This window comes from Bombus terrestris, chromosome 11 (assembly GCF_910591885.1).
Source record: "Bombus terrestris chromosome 11, iyBomTerr1.2, whole genome shotgun sequence".
Lineage (NCBI taxonomy): Eukaryota > Metazoa > Arthropoda > Insecta > Hymenoptera > Apidae > Bombus > Bombus terrestris.
In genome coordinates this window covers 9,188,090-9,202,131 of record NC_063279.1, presented here as the reverse complement: position 1 = coordinate 9,202,131, position 14,042 = coordinate 9,188,090, and the positions used below count along the sequence as shown (strand labels likewise).

The 14,042-nt window shown below is 33.1% G+C and overlaps 1 protein-coding gene across 7 annotated transcripts in view; it reads left to right on the top strand.

The window, feature by feature from the left end:
• The window catches only part of LOC100642412 (axin), a 32,191-nt gene that overhangs the window by 13,690 nt on the left and 4,459 nt on the right, over positions 1-14,042 (top strand). For 2 of the 7 annotated variants that reach the window (XM_048410022.1, XM_012313743.3), the window contains exons 2-3: positions 12,701-12,856; positions 13,036-13,831. In XM_048410022.1, coding sequence (XP_048265979.1) covers positions 12,769-12,856; positions 13,036-13,831 — 884 coding nt within the window. In that variant the 5' untranslated portion in view covers positions 12,701-12,768. Of the gene's footprint in view, positions 1-984; positions 2,289-11,201; positions 11,376-12,700; positions 12,857-13,035; positions 13,841-14,042 lie in introns of those variants that run through there. The other 5 variants (XM_020865344.2, XM_003398927.4, XM_012313741.3 and 2 more) reach the window with 4 other exon arrangements.

The following is a 14,042-nucleotide window of genomic DNA, read 5'->3' as shown; positions in this document are numbered from 1 at the left end:
TTTATATTTTTAATTCAATTAGTCTGATTTGATACATAAAATATTTTTATTACCTTAACCTTCGACTAATTATATGATCATGACATCAAATCAATAGTAGTAAAACTCAATAACGATAGATGGCGTTTAATTACCGATTTGTATTTTTAATATAGCGCTAATTTTGTTAATGAAACAATTATTACAGTAAAGATATAACAGACTTACGATATTAAAGAGTAATTCTGTCTTTATTTAAGATCGTTTAAAGATGCAATTTGTTACATTATATTTATTATAACAATACAACTTTGCCGGACATATGAGTAATACCATCTTCTTACGTGTATAAACTTTCAAAATTACCTCTATTGACGATAAGAACCACAAGTATTAAGAGACAAATGTCATATTCATACATGACGAAATACTCGAAACATTTTATTTTATAACAAACTTACAAATTCACCATCAATTTTAACGTAATTGCTAATATCGTGCTAGTAATGGTATTTCAACAATAACACCAACTTCTGCGACTCCCAAGCATAACCTTATTTCGCTCGGGCTTTTTTCACCGATAGAAACCTAACAATTTAGATATGCTTTGACCCCATCATTACAGCTAACCACTTGTTTAAATTTATGAAAATTCTCGCGTTTCCGTGCGAGTTTTAAAGTATGGATAGGTATATATAACTCAGAATTTGCCCTTATACCTGGACCCTACCACTTTTTTGTCCTACGTCCACCATGGCCTGGCCGGCTAGGGGGACAAGGAGAAGGGAGAGACTTTGTAAGAGAAAGAGAAAGAGGGCGGCAAGCAGTTGTGGCCGTAAGGGAGGTGTGGCAGAGCAAGAAGAAAAGAAGACGAAGAAGAACGATGTAAGAGCGAGGAAGAAAGCCAAGGGAGAGAGATATGTAATGCTCGCTCTCCCTTGGCTCTACGGTCACTGTGTAGTTTCAGTCTTACCGTGTACGTTGTATGGGGCACAGGTCTTCCTCGGCATCCTTTGTCGTATTCACATTCAACCGAGCCGTTCCTTCAGCCCCTGTTTTTGTGCTCGTTTCGCTGATTCGGTACGAACGAAAAGATTTCACGGAATAAAATTTTGAGTCGGCGATCGAAGAGTACACGTCTATACAATCGCTCGAACGCTTTTCATCGATCTATAATCTAACTTTGCGTACTTAACCGTTTGTTTTGCTACCATTTCTCGAAGCTGTAAAGCTTTATATAATCTTAATAGAGTTCTTAATTCTGTGTTATGCAAAGAACACAATTTAAAAGCAGTTTATCGTATGGATTATAAAAAATATCGTATCCGAGGAGGATTATGGGAGTAATATGTACGTCTGTGTAAAAAGCGTTGTTCGCTTCAAATAAAGGTTTATTCGTTTAATGGCTCGTATACGTTGAAAAAAAATCGAAACAGTTAGTAATGTCAACGATGTTAACACAGACACGATTTACGAGTCTGCTCCAAAACATAAACTCGATATTTTGCGAGAGCCATGCGTGGCACGTTTTATGGGTTTCATTCAGATGAAAATGTTTTGGAAACACAGGCACGATTCTTACGAACGATTCATCCAACGGAAACTTTGTGATTTTTCACCGACCATACGCGGCTCAGTTTTCAATTTCTTATCGATGTTTGTGAATAGTGTTCAGTGCTGTGATTTACGTTACGTGTGATAAAACTTAATCAACTTTCATAGAAATAAAGCAGATTTGGTTTAGTTCTTAGTTACACGGCAGTGGCATATTGTGGCAGTTTTCATGTATCGTTTTACTTACGCGGTAAAATATGCAAGCATAAACAAAGCGAAGATAAGTGCGGAAACACATTAAAGCGAACTATCAAAAACACGAGTGCTTCGACATTCGAATGTTTTTGTCTGGACGATTCCGTTCTTAAGACTTCCTGTGCACAGTGTAATCATTTGAAAACTAGTTCCTGTCCAATTGCTCCAAGCGGGTGTGTGAAACTGACTTTTCCCCGTCATCCTGTCAGATGTCGTTCGCAATAAAAACGAACTTTCGAATCCGAAATTGTGCGTGACAAATTTCAGTATGATTTTTCCATGGTCACTTTATTAAGATATTGGATGCAACGTACAATTATGAACAGTTTCATTTTGGCACGGGTGATGTTTACGCGTAACACGTGAACTGTTCGAGTGACACAAACAAGTGGTTGTTTCGGATGCATACTAATTAAAATGTATAAGATACATTTCACAGAAAGTGAATACGAAGAGGATCCGTTGAAGAAAATATATCTATGTATCGTTCCGAAAACAAGGTATTATTATTTAAAATAGCTTTACAATGTTAACAATAAAATGGCGCCAAGCGAGCCGCTATAAACGCGCGCACTACATTTGTACTTTGTTTACTAAAGTCCAGTTATTCAACTGATTTTATTATACTATTCAGAGACAAAGATCAAAAATATGCATCTAAATGAAAAAAGCTACATTTTTTGATTTTTCATATTAAATTTACTCTAAAATTTAATACTGGCTTATTTTTCTAAATATGCAACCGCAAGTTTTCTCTTTCTCACAATGTATTCCTACTAAATATTAGTTTCGTGAGTATTTGTGTAATCTTAACTATTAAAAAGACATTGATTTTCATTGTTCTACTTCAAAACAGGAAATCACTTTCAAATTTTAAATAATTTACGATTTCATACACAATCCGTTTGATACAAAGAATTCCTCATTCACAACGGGACATTTTAAGGTTAGAAAAAGGATGTTTCATTTTGTCTTCAATTAAAACTAAAAAATTTGCCGGCTCGAAATAATCTGTCTGGTCGGAATAATCTAAAGCACATACTTAATTGTGAGGAGAGGGAGAGGGGAGGTGAATGAAGGTCAATCGGAATTGAGAAGAGAAAGGCGGGGCGACGAGGAATCTTGACACGTCAGTGAACATTCTCCTAAGTCGATGGTCGAGGGTCGGCGGTCGACGGTCGCAGCGGTCGTGACGGTCGACGACCGACGGTCGGTGTAGCTGCCGGCCGAGCGGTCCCTTAGAAGTTTCTTTGAAAGATTCGCAGCTCGCGAGGCATAATACCACTACATAAAGTCATCTGGCGATAACGGTGACACGCCTTTGACCGTTTCCGCTCGGTCTTTCACCAACAAATCCTTGTCGGTACTTCAAAAGACTTTAGAAGCCGTGTTTATGGCCTGATCGGGATCATTTCCGTTTCAACATTGATAACATTGCTTTCATTATTTAATTGATAATCCATAATCGTATACATACTCGATACTAAGATATACAATGCCTAACACTTCTGGAAACTCATATATACATTGGACAGTATCATATGTCCTACGATCTGCTCTTGAAACGTTGACTGATTGGGATCATTCCTGTCCCAATATTGATAACAGTGCTTTCATTATTTAATTGTCAATCCATAATTGGACTAGATATTCAGTAATAAGATATACAGTGCCTAACACTTCTGAGAAGTCATATACACGTTGAACATTATAATGCGTCGTACCTATGGTTTGCTCTTGAAACTTTGCATAATGTAAGGTTAGGTTACATGAATGATTTTTTTTCTAATCTTAGTCTTAAAGGGAGTCAATGTGCGTCGGTATGAGATAGGAACTGAAATGAATGTACCTTTCCGTGTTATTGTCGAGACATATCCCTAGATTCTGTTGATAAAGAGATTTCGCTTCTTTACTGGATGTTGATTACTGAGCAACCCTGACGTACCGATCCTATTGACATTCGATTTCCACGTGTCGGGGGCATGAATTTCATAGATTGATAGATGGGAAAGCTTATTTGGAAATGAAATTATATACTCATATTGAATTTATCTTTATTTTACATGAATTTTTATTTCTACTCGTTTTATGAAAGTCTCGCAGTAATTTGAGTCATTTAAATAGCGAAAGTGGTTTAGTTTAAAGAAACGAAAGCAAAATGTCACCCGCCAAAAAACTTGCAAATAAGCATAAAACTCGCGAATCTCTTTTCGTATTTCCTGAACATGATTGATTCTTAATCTTGTTCGAGACACGTTACATGATTTCTGAAACGCGTTAGTACTTCTAACGGACGTTTTATTTAGTCGTAATGACGAGTTCCCAAATTAATTTCTGGTTTCCCTTAGCTCGTGGAGGCAAAAAGCTAACGAATCAACGTGAGGGTCTAGAGTGGCAACGTAGGCACTCCGCTCAACGTACTCTACCTCACTTGTTATCTATAACAAAAATTTTGCTAATGATTTTTGAAAGTAAAAATTACAAGCTACATTTCACGTTCCTTTGTCTTTTTTCGCTTTTGATCACAATTCTTCTAATTAGTGTTATAGACATCAGAAATTAAAAGTCAAAATTTTTTAATTACACAATCCTTTGGTCAATCCTTAATTTAATAAATTAATCTTTTAGTAATTTTGCCAATATAAGCATTAATTATATTACATTTTAATTTTAATTGTACACATTTTGCACTCACGTTTAACGTCTAATATAAACCAGTACGATGGAAAAAAAGAAAAAGTAGAACATAATTCGTAGAGCATCAGATATCGTACAGTCGAGTAAAATATATAAACCTTTCCCAATACGTTCTTAATTCATTCTATATTCCGAACTCAGTCTTTTCCGAAATGTTTTCATAAAATTTCACCGGAATGGTGGGAGAAATCTGTTCGCGACCGTGTTAACGAAAGTTTTGTAACTGCTGCATGGAAAGAAGGAAGGTCGACCGGAGGAAGGACGAACGAAAATGTCGAGAAAGATAAAAAATTCGAATTATACTCTGTAAAGCCATGTGGAAATTTAAATGGTGTCGTAAGAAAAGCATAGAGTCGTCTGAGACAGAGTTCCTCGGTTGAGCGCGTAAAAGAGATTTTTACCCGAGGTCGAAGCACATAGCTAGAGAAACCCGAAGGTGGAAGAAGGAGGAAGAAGGTGACGCATGAGGAGGATGACTGGGTGGGTTGGTAGAAAACTTACAGGTACTGAGAAGGAACGAGAGAGAACCTGAAAGGGTTAGCTGAATGGGCGCCGTGTGTGCTTTTCTCGTTTGAGGAGCTTCGGATTGCCCAGTGCCGTACTCAGATTTCTTTGCGCTTCTGCTTTTCCAACCAATCATTTCAATTTGCCGGTATCTTATTAAACTCCGCTAATATCTTTCAAAAGCTCTGCCCCTTTTAAACGCGGCAGATCTTTTTTCTCAAGAAATGATCGAATGCATGGAATACTACATCTTTAGTATTGCGTTGCTACCAACGTTACCGACGGAGCGACGAAAAGTCGCAGAAGGCACTGCAAGGTACCAAGGAGGACCAGAGAAAATTCGTGGAATTTCGGTGCACGAACCTTGCAACGAAATCAAAGGTGACGGGATGGGAGGCAAGAAAAAGAAGCGTGGCTGAGGAGGAAAATGAAACAAAGAAAGAAGAGAAACGAGGAAAGAAGAGACGAGAAATGTCGCTCATCGTCTCTTCTCCCTTTCTCCCTCTCCCTTCGTTCTTTCCTTCCTGCTGTACTCTGTTTTTCGGATAATTCCAAGTAGCGAGCCGCGCGATTGCCGACATAGCAATCTAAGATGTGAAAAAGAAGAGAAGTAAGAGAAGGGCAGAGAAGAGAGGCGGATAAAAAGAAAGAGACGATGAAGAAACGGTGGAGAGGCAGAAAGAAACCGAGAGTGAGTAAGTAAGTAAAGTAAGAGGGTAAAATAAAAGAGGAATCGGAGAGTCCTTTGGACGCGTATAGGGGGGAAGGGTCAAATAAGGTGGACCGCTGTCGGAGTCGAAGCGGGAGGCCGCTCAAAGTGGACAGAAAGAACGAAAGAGAAGACAAAAGAGAAAAGAAAACGAAAGAGTGAACGAGTAAACGTGCACCGGACAAGGATGAAGAGGTTAGGAAGAAAGAAAGAAGCACGAACGGGACGGCCGCAGGTAAAGGCAGAGGGAAGACGAGGAAAGCGATGAAGGAGAGAAAAAGGCAAAAAGGGAGACGGAAGACACAGACCTCGCCGGCTGGTGGCTGGCGGCTGGCGGCACCGCTTGATGTACGTCGGGTCCGTAATTACAGGTTTTCGGAACGCCTCGCTCGGCGAGCCACGCTCTTTGAGAGCTAGGGCCCTTCCCTCGCCTCGTCATCTAACCGGTGACTTCGAAATACTTGTCATTTCTTCGATCTCTTTTTCGCCGCGAGAAATAAATATTACCGCCTTTAGAGAATATTAACGCATTCCAAAAAATGTTATGGGATACTATTTATTTCCTTTTTATTTTTGATTCGCCTTTACGATTCATATTTAATAATATGTTCAATGTATATATCCAATGGGAATTTTGCAATGCTTTTTAAATTGCGTTGAGTAGCAAATTGTCATTTGACATAATTTTGAAGCATAAAATTTAAGTGTAAAGATGATGACGTATAATGATTGGTTAGTTTACCTGCAGTAGAAGAAGGATAATTTTGACCACCCGGTATATAAAAGTTGGATAAAAGTTTGAAGCGTATACACGCCACGGTAAACTGCGTAAAAAGACTGTGCAATGCAATGTATTCGAATTCGATATGCGCGTGTTTAATTTTGATCACCGATAGCTTGAAAAATTGATAATTAATAGTAATATGGAAACTCGCTGGACTTTATTTATCATCGTATTTTGTAGATTCAACTACAATTTTTTGTAAACAGAATCAATTGTTATTTGCAATTGCAATTTGTACGATATGTCTTGATAATATAATGTAATATCAGTATTAATAACAGAATAGTCACTGTAAAATAACATATATATTGTTTTACAACATATAACTAACATAATAAATAAATTTTATTTTATTCAGAGAAATGATACTCACGATTTATATGAAAGTTGCGTAAAAGAAGTATGAAGCGTGTGGAATGAGATCATTGAAATACCGTTGCAAAAATCACGGTATTGTGGGTTTCAATATTTCAGCATTCTCAAGAAAACCGAGAAATATTTTCGGACGAATAAGATGCAATGCGAGTGGGAAACAGGATTTAAATTCCATACGGTTGATACATCTTCGTACGCTCGAGAAAATTTCAATATCTTCGGAATACTTTCTTCTATAGATCCATAGCGTTTTGTTCGTCGATATCAAACCGTTTGGTATGCGGGGTAACACCGATCCAGCATTTACCGACCAAGCGAAAAGAGTATATAGCGTGTCATTCGGAGATGAATCTTGTTCCTATCGTGTCCAGATGGCTTTGTACATTCTCCGGGTCGACGACTTTCACTTATAGGGAATTTAATTCAGCTATACATATACAATAAACATGCAAATTTTAATTAAACATATTTATGTAATAAATTTGTTCCAAACAATTGTGCTACTTTCAAAAAATAAGAATTATCTTAAAAAAATTTTTATTAAAAAGTTGTATTTTCAAAAAAAAGCATAAAAAATATACATATTTTATAATTATACGTAAGTACTTTGGATATTTCAGTTGTACAATTGAAACAATGATGTGTAATTAAACATTAGTATGATTTTGATGAATAAAAGATAATGAAAGAGGAGAAAAGTGAATACTTCAAGTGCTAAAATCCTCATATCTATTCAAACATTGAAACAATAGTCTCGATACTCGAAAGGTATTGAAAAGCCGAAGGGAGAAAGATTTAGCCTCTATTTGAAATTAAAGTTCAGCGAACCTTTTCACCGCGCCTAAAAATCTTCGACGTTATAGGCAACAGCCCTAATAGTTCTTCATACACGCGACGCATTTCTTTCGACATATAATTATATCTCACGGTGCTGCGCTTCGAATAATTATAACGACGGACATCATTAAGCAAGTAGAAAATGAAGAAGATATTAGGGAAGTATATATAAGGCATAGGCTGGAATGATTATTCTCACACTTTGGTCATTATTAAAATTGAAGATTTTAATGAAGTATCCTACATTGAATGGTGAATCACCCTTGAATTTATATTTCAAATGTTCGTGTAGTGATTAACGAAGAAGTACTTCTCTTTAAAAGATCGGAAAAGTTCCAAGTTCACCTTACCAGAATTCGTCACATTGACAATGATGAAGCATCACTTTATCATTTTTAAAGTTGTATGATTATATCTTTAATGAGAAAATTAAGTTTTCAAGGGCTTTTCTATGTTTTTACTTTGATTATAAAACAAAATTATTCTTTCCTTTTTTTAACAATTTAATTCACTTTTACTTCATTATAATTGTTTTATTACAATTTTATAAATATGTCACAAAGTAGAAGATATGTAAAAGACATCGTTAATTATTGAAGTTAAAAATTACTAGTTTCGTAGAAATCTGATTTGTCGATAATTGTATATGTACATAAGTATTAGCCTTAAATCGATATTCTTTTGAAAATACCGTCACACGTGATTTTGAAGAGATCTACGGAGATCTAATAGGAATTTTAATTAAAAAATCAGTCAATCAATATTTTTAGTGATTGATTATTTTTTTAATATTCATAATATTTTGAAAGTAAACAATTGTTTTATTTCGAATAAAGTATATTTTAAATATCTAAATAGAATTAAAAGCAATTTACTTCATAGTTTTATTAAAAATTGAAATGATTTATATCACATCAACTTAGTGCTATCTATCTACTAATCACATCTACTACTATAAAATAAAAAAACAAAAGGTCGTTAATAAAGTAACGGTTTTTAGTCGACCCTGTGGTTGCTGTTACAGGTGGTTGAAAGAAATATCCTATTTTTCTTTTTTGTGTAGTGTTGAGTTAACTTATTGTGTTTTAGACATTGCTTTCATTTATTTGATAATGCAATTTTTTTGTAATATTTTTGGGCTGTTATTATAAATTAATTTAACAAAGTGCTGGATTTTTCTAGTATAAACTAATATAAACACTAAATTAGTTTTCAGTAAGTACCATATAAAAATCAACAGTACCTATAATTTATATTATGATTTTTTATTTCTTTTATATATAAAAAATTATTAATTATTTATTACATAATTGGAAATGTTCTATAGAACAATGATAAGATAAATATACATTACAACATACTATTTCTAGTTATTTTAATTTCTATTTCTTTCCTTTTTTTTCTTTTTTTAATTTTTGTAAAGCCAACGTATGGATATTTAAATGTGCAATGTGAGTTTATAGGTAAACTAATATTTTTCACAAATTTTTATGATCTAATATAAGAGGCAGTATAATATAATATAAGAAATAACGTACTATTTAGAAAGCATAAAAGTTTGATATATTATTTCTGCATATAATAATTAATCATAGTTACTTGTTGAAGGAAATAATAGCTCAAAAGTATACACATTTGTATCTGCTTAAAAGAACAGAAGTTTCCCAGTTAGAACTGATATCATTTTGTAATATTAGTATTACTTATCTAGTAGAATTACTTATATTTTTGTTCAGAATAGAAATATTAGAACTGTGCAGTTTCCAATCTGACAAGATCAGACATTAGTACAACAGTACCTATAATTTATATTATGATTTTTTATTTCTTTTATATATAAAAAATTATTAATTATTTATTACATAATTGGAAATGTTCTATAGAACAATGATAAGATAAATATACATTATAACATACTATTTCTAGTTATTTTAATTTCTATTTCTTTCCTTTTTTTTCTTTTTTTAATTTTTGTAAAGCCAACGTATGGATATTTAAATGTGCAGTGTGAGTTTATAGGTAAACTAATATTTTTCACAAATTTTTATGATCTAATATAAGAGGCAGTATAATATAATATAAGAAATAACATACTATTTAGAAAGCATAAAAGTTTGATATATTATTTCTGCATATAATAATTAATCATAGTTACTTGTTGAAGGAAATAATAGCTCAAAAGTATACACATTTGTATCTGCTTAAAAGAACAGAAGTTTCCCAGTTAGAACTGATATCATTTTGTAATATTAGTATTACTTATCTAGTAGAATTACTTATATTTTTATTCAGAATAGAAATATTAAAACTGTGCAGTTTCCAATCTGACAAGATCAGACATTAGTACAACAGTACCTATAATTTATATTATGATTTTTTATTTCTTTTATATATAAAAAATTATTAATTATTTATTACATAATTGGAAATGTTCTATAGAACAATGATAAGATAAATATACATTATAACATACTATTTCTAGTTATTTTAATTTCTATTTCTTTACTTTTTTTTCTTTTTTTAATTTTTGTAAAGCCAACGTATGGATATTTAAATGTGCAGTGTGAGTTTATAGATAAACTAATATTTTTCACAAATTTTTATGATCTAATATAAGAGGCAGTGTAATATAATATAAGAAATAACATACTATTTAGAAAGTATAAAAGTTTGATATATTATTTCTGCATATAATAATTAATCATAGTTACTTGTTGAAGGAAATAATAGCTCAAAAGTATACACATTTGTATCTGCTTAAAAGAACAGAAGTTTCCCAGTTAGAACTGATATCATTTTGTAATATTAGTATTACCTATCTAGTAGAATTACTTATATTTTTGTTCAGAATAGAAATATTAGAACTGTGCAGTTTCCAATCTGACAAGATCAGACATTAGTACAACAGTACCTATAATTTATATTATGATTTTTTATTTCTTTTATATATAAAAAATTATTAATTATTTATTACATAATTGGAAATGTTCTATAGAACAATGATAAGATAAATATACATTATAACATACTATTTCTAGTTATTTTAATTTCTATTTCTTTACTTTTTTTTCTTTTTTTAATTTTTGTAAAGCCAATATATGGATATTTAAATGTGCAGTGTGAGTTTATAGATAAACTAATATTTTTCACAAATTTTTATGATCTAATATAAGAGGCAGTATAATATAATATAAGAAATAACATACTATTTAGAAAGCATAAAAGTTTGATATATTATTTCTGCATATAATAATTAATCATAGTTACTTGTTGAAGGAAATAATAGCTCAAAAGTATACACATTTGTATCTGCTTAAAACAACAGAAGTTTCCCAGTTAGAACTGATATCATTTTGTAATATTAGTATTACCTATCTAGTAGAATTACTTATATTTTTGTTCAGAATAGAAATATTAGAACTGTGCAGTTTCCAATCCGACAAGATCAGACATTGTATCCCTACTCCACCCTTCCTGACCGTGGCGTCAGTCCTGGTCAGGACGCAGCCTTAGCTCAGTTTGCCTAGAGACACGTCAGCAGTGGTATCGTATGTTCATTCTGTTCTATAACAAAAGTTAGAAGGCACTTGTGTCTAGGTCAATATAATTCTACAGATCATAATAGATTTTAGAAGGCTATAGGGATTCTAAGGTCACTTCCAAAAAAGTGTGAGCAAAATGGTATGTACATTTCTTTTCATCCCTTAACACAGGTAAATGTGCACCGAAGTGTGATGATTCATTATGACAGCTTTTCATTTCATATTTTCCCATTTACCCAGGTAGAGATCAAGTTCTTATTGTTGTGTGTAGAGTTTTTCTATATCATAGATTTATTTATGTGCACTATGTGTATTCCTATATTATATATTTTATACTTTTCATTAGCTAGATGTATAATATATCCTCATTTAAGTTTTAGTCAATTGATATAGAAAATTATGATAAACGTTTATTCATATTTCACAACTTTGAGAACTAAAAAGAAAGAAATTGTGCATGATTTAGATATAAATATAAAAGTTCAGAGTTGTTAAGTTGGAACTCCTACTTTTATGAATATCATAAAGTTTTATATATAAATGTTTAAGAGAGATAATTTTATGTATTATTTATTATACCATTGTAGCTATTAGCTTAAATTTTTAAAAATTATCAGTTTTAATAATTTGAATTATTAGTTAGTAATGTCTTTCTTACTCTTCATATAAATACAAGCATAATATAGATGTGGTTGTAATGGGAAACGTATGAAATCATATTTCTATAGCTCATCGTAACAAAAGCCAGAACCTTAGGAATATAATAGTCTTTTCTTTGTATAGGATACCTTATTCTATAGAGCTATTAATATCTATCCACCTTGTCAAAATAAAATTCTGCTCCAATGTGAGTTTTATTTTGAAAAGTGAGTTGGATTTGGGTTTGACTATAGTGTTCAATGGATTGTGTTATAATTTTTGTCGATCAATACCACACAAATGTTCTGCGCCGACCAATAGGGATATATAGAGAGGTATCTCTCAATGCGCAGACTGCCAAGAGCTACCCTACAGTTTTTCTGTCAGGCTCCGCCCTTAGAGTTCTTCAGGATAGGAAAACCATCCTTAGGTGCTTAATTGGTATATGACTCACCACAGGGCTCCATCGATCCATCCAACATCCGTAGCTTGGGGCTTTTGTTCAAATATTCTGAATCCAGAATATACTTTCCTCAATGTATATTACTATGTATCCAAATGTACAATATTTTATGTAAACCAAAATCTGATATAGCAGACAAAATACAGAAATTTATACTAATTATACTAATATAAAATAGTTATATTGAAACACTTGTTGAATCAATAATTTCTAAATAACTTCTTTCTTATGAGATATAAATATATTTGAAAATGTTAGTTTTATGAAACATGTTTATAAACATGTTTACATGTTAACAAACATATATATCTAAAATTATTATTTGTTGAGAAAAATATCAAAGATTATTATTTTTGTTCTAGGTTTGGTTTAACCATGTCTACTAAGAGGCGTCGTGGGCCTAAATTAAATATAGAGCATAAAATAATACATGAAGGCCATAATAGATAGGATGAGTGGATCTCGACAGAACGAAGCACGTTGCTTCAATGAAAACTCTCCACGGCCACCAGTGCCTGGTAACATGTTATACATATTGTTTGTCAATTGTTAAATTTGAAGTTTCATATTGTACCAATAAAATAAACAGAAATTACCAAAAGTTAATACAAATATTTTATATTGTTTTGTTGTACCTGACATTTCAAAAATATTATGTGATATTTTATAAGTTATTAATTTCTTATGTACATTTTAGGAGAGGAAACAGGAAACTACATCAGCAGGGTCCGTCCACAGAGTCCAACTCTGACCCCTAGGCGTTCTTCTCTTACAACACCAACAGCTGCAGGTTGCGATGCTTCGGCACCTTTGGGATTTGAACCGGAAGGTTGCTGTAGTACGACAACTATGGAAAGTGATTCGCCACCTGCTTGCTTGCGGTGGGCCAGGAACCTGCATTCTTTGCTGCAGGATCCAGTGGGCTTGGAATTGTTCAGAAAATATCTGGATCAAGAAGGCAGACCTCATGCAAATCCTCTTAATTTCTGGTTCGCCTGTGAGGGCCTCAAGGAACAAGATGATCCTGAAAGGATAAATCAATTGGTTAAACTTATCTACAGAAAGTTCTTCCTCAAGTCGCAGTTAGCTATACCTGAAGATGTACGAAAGGAGGCTAATCGTCGGGTTAAAGAAGGGCGGGTGGACGAAAAAGTATTTGATGCTGTACAGTTGGAAGTTGAGCGTCTCATTAATGAGACTACATATCCAAACTTTCTTCGATCCGATATGTATCTTCAATACGTTCAATCCTGCCAAAACCCGGATTCTGGTGGATGTCCTAGTTCAGGATCCAGTCGAGAGATGTCTGTTTCTTGTGGGCCAAGTTTATTGCCCACTGTCCATGAAGACAGTGAATTTGTTAGTTCCATACATAGCTCACATTCAGCTAGTGAAACGCCTGGGGAATTGAGGGGTGAGCTGAGATTGACCAAAGATATGCTTATGGCTACTCAACAAACTAGGGCGATGGATCTTCGGCCGAAGCCAGAAGCGTATGTTGGGTAATTTATATCATATATAACTAAAATTTGTTTATTTAGAACATTTATTAATTAATAGTATGCTGAAAGTTAGATTTGCATTAAACGCTTTATTTAGCTGTTTTTTTTTTTCTTGAGCTTGTTTGTGTGGATTTCTGTGATGTTTTGTAGTATATAATATTTTATATACACAGCATTTCTGAAGTATAAAAAGTAACTAAAA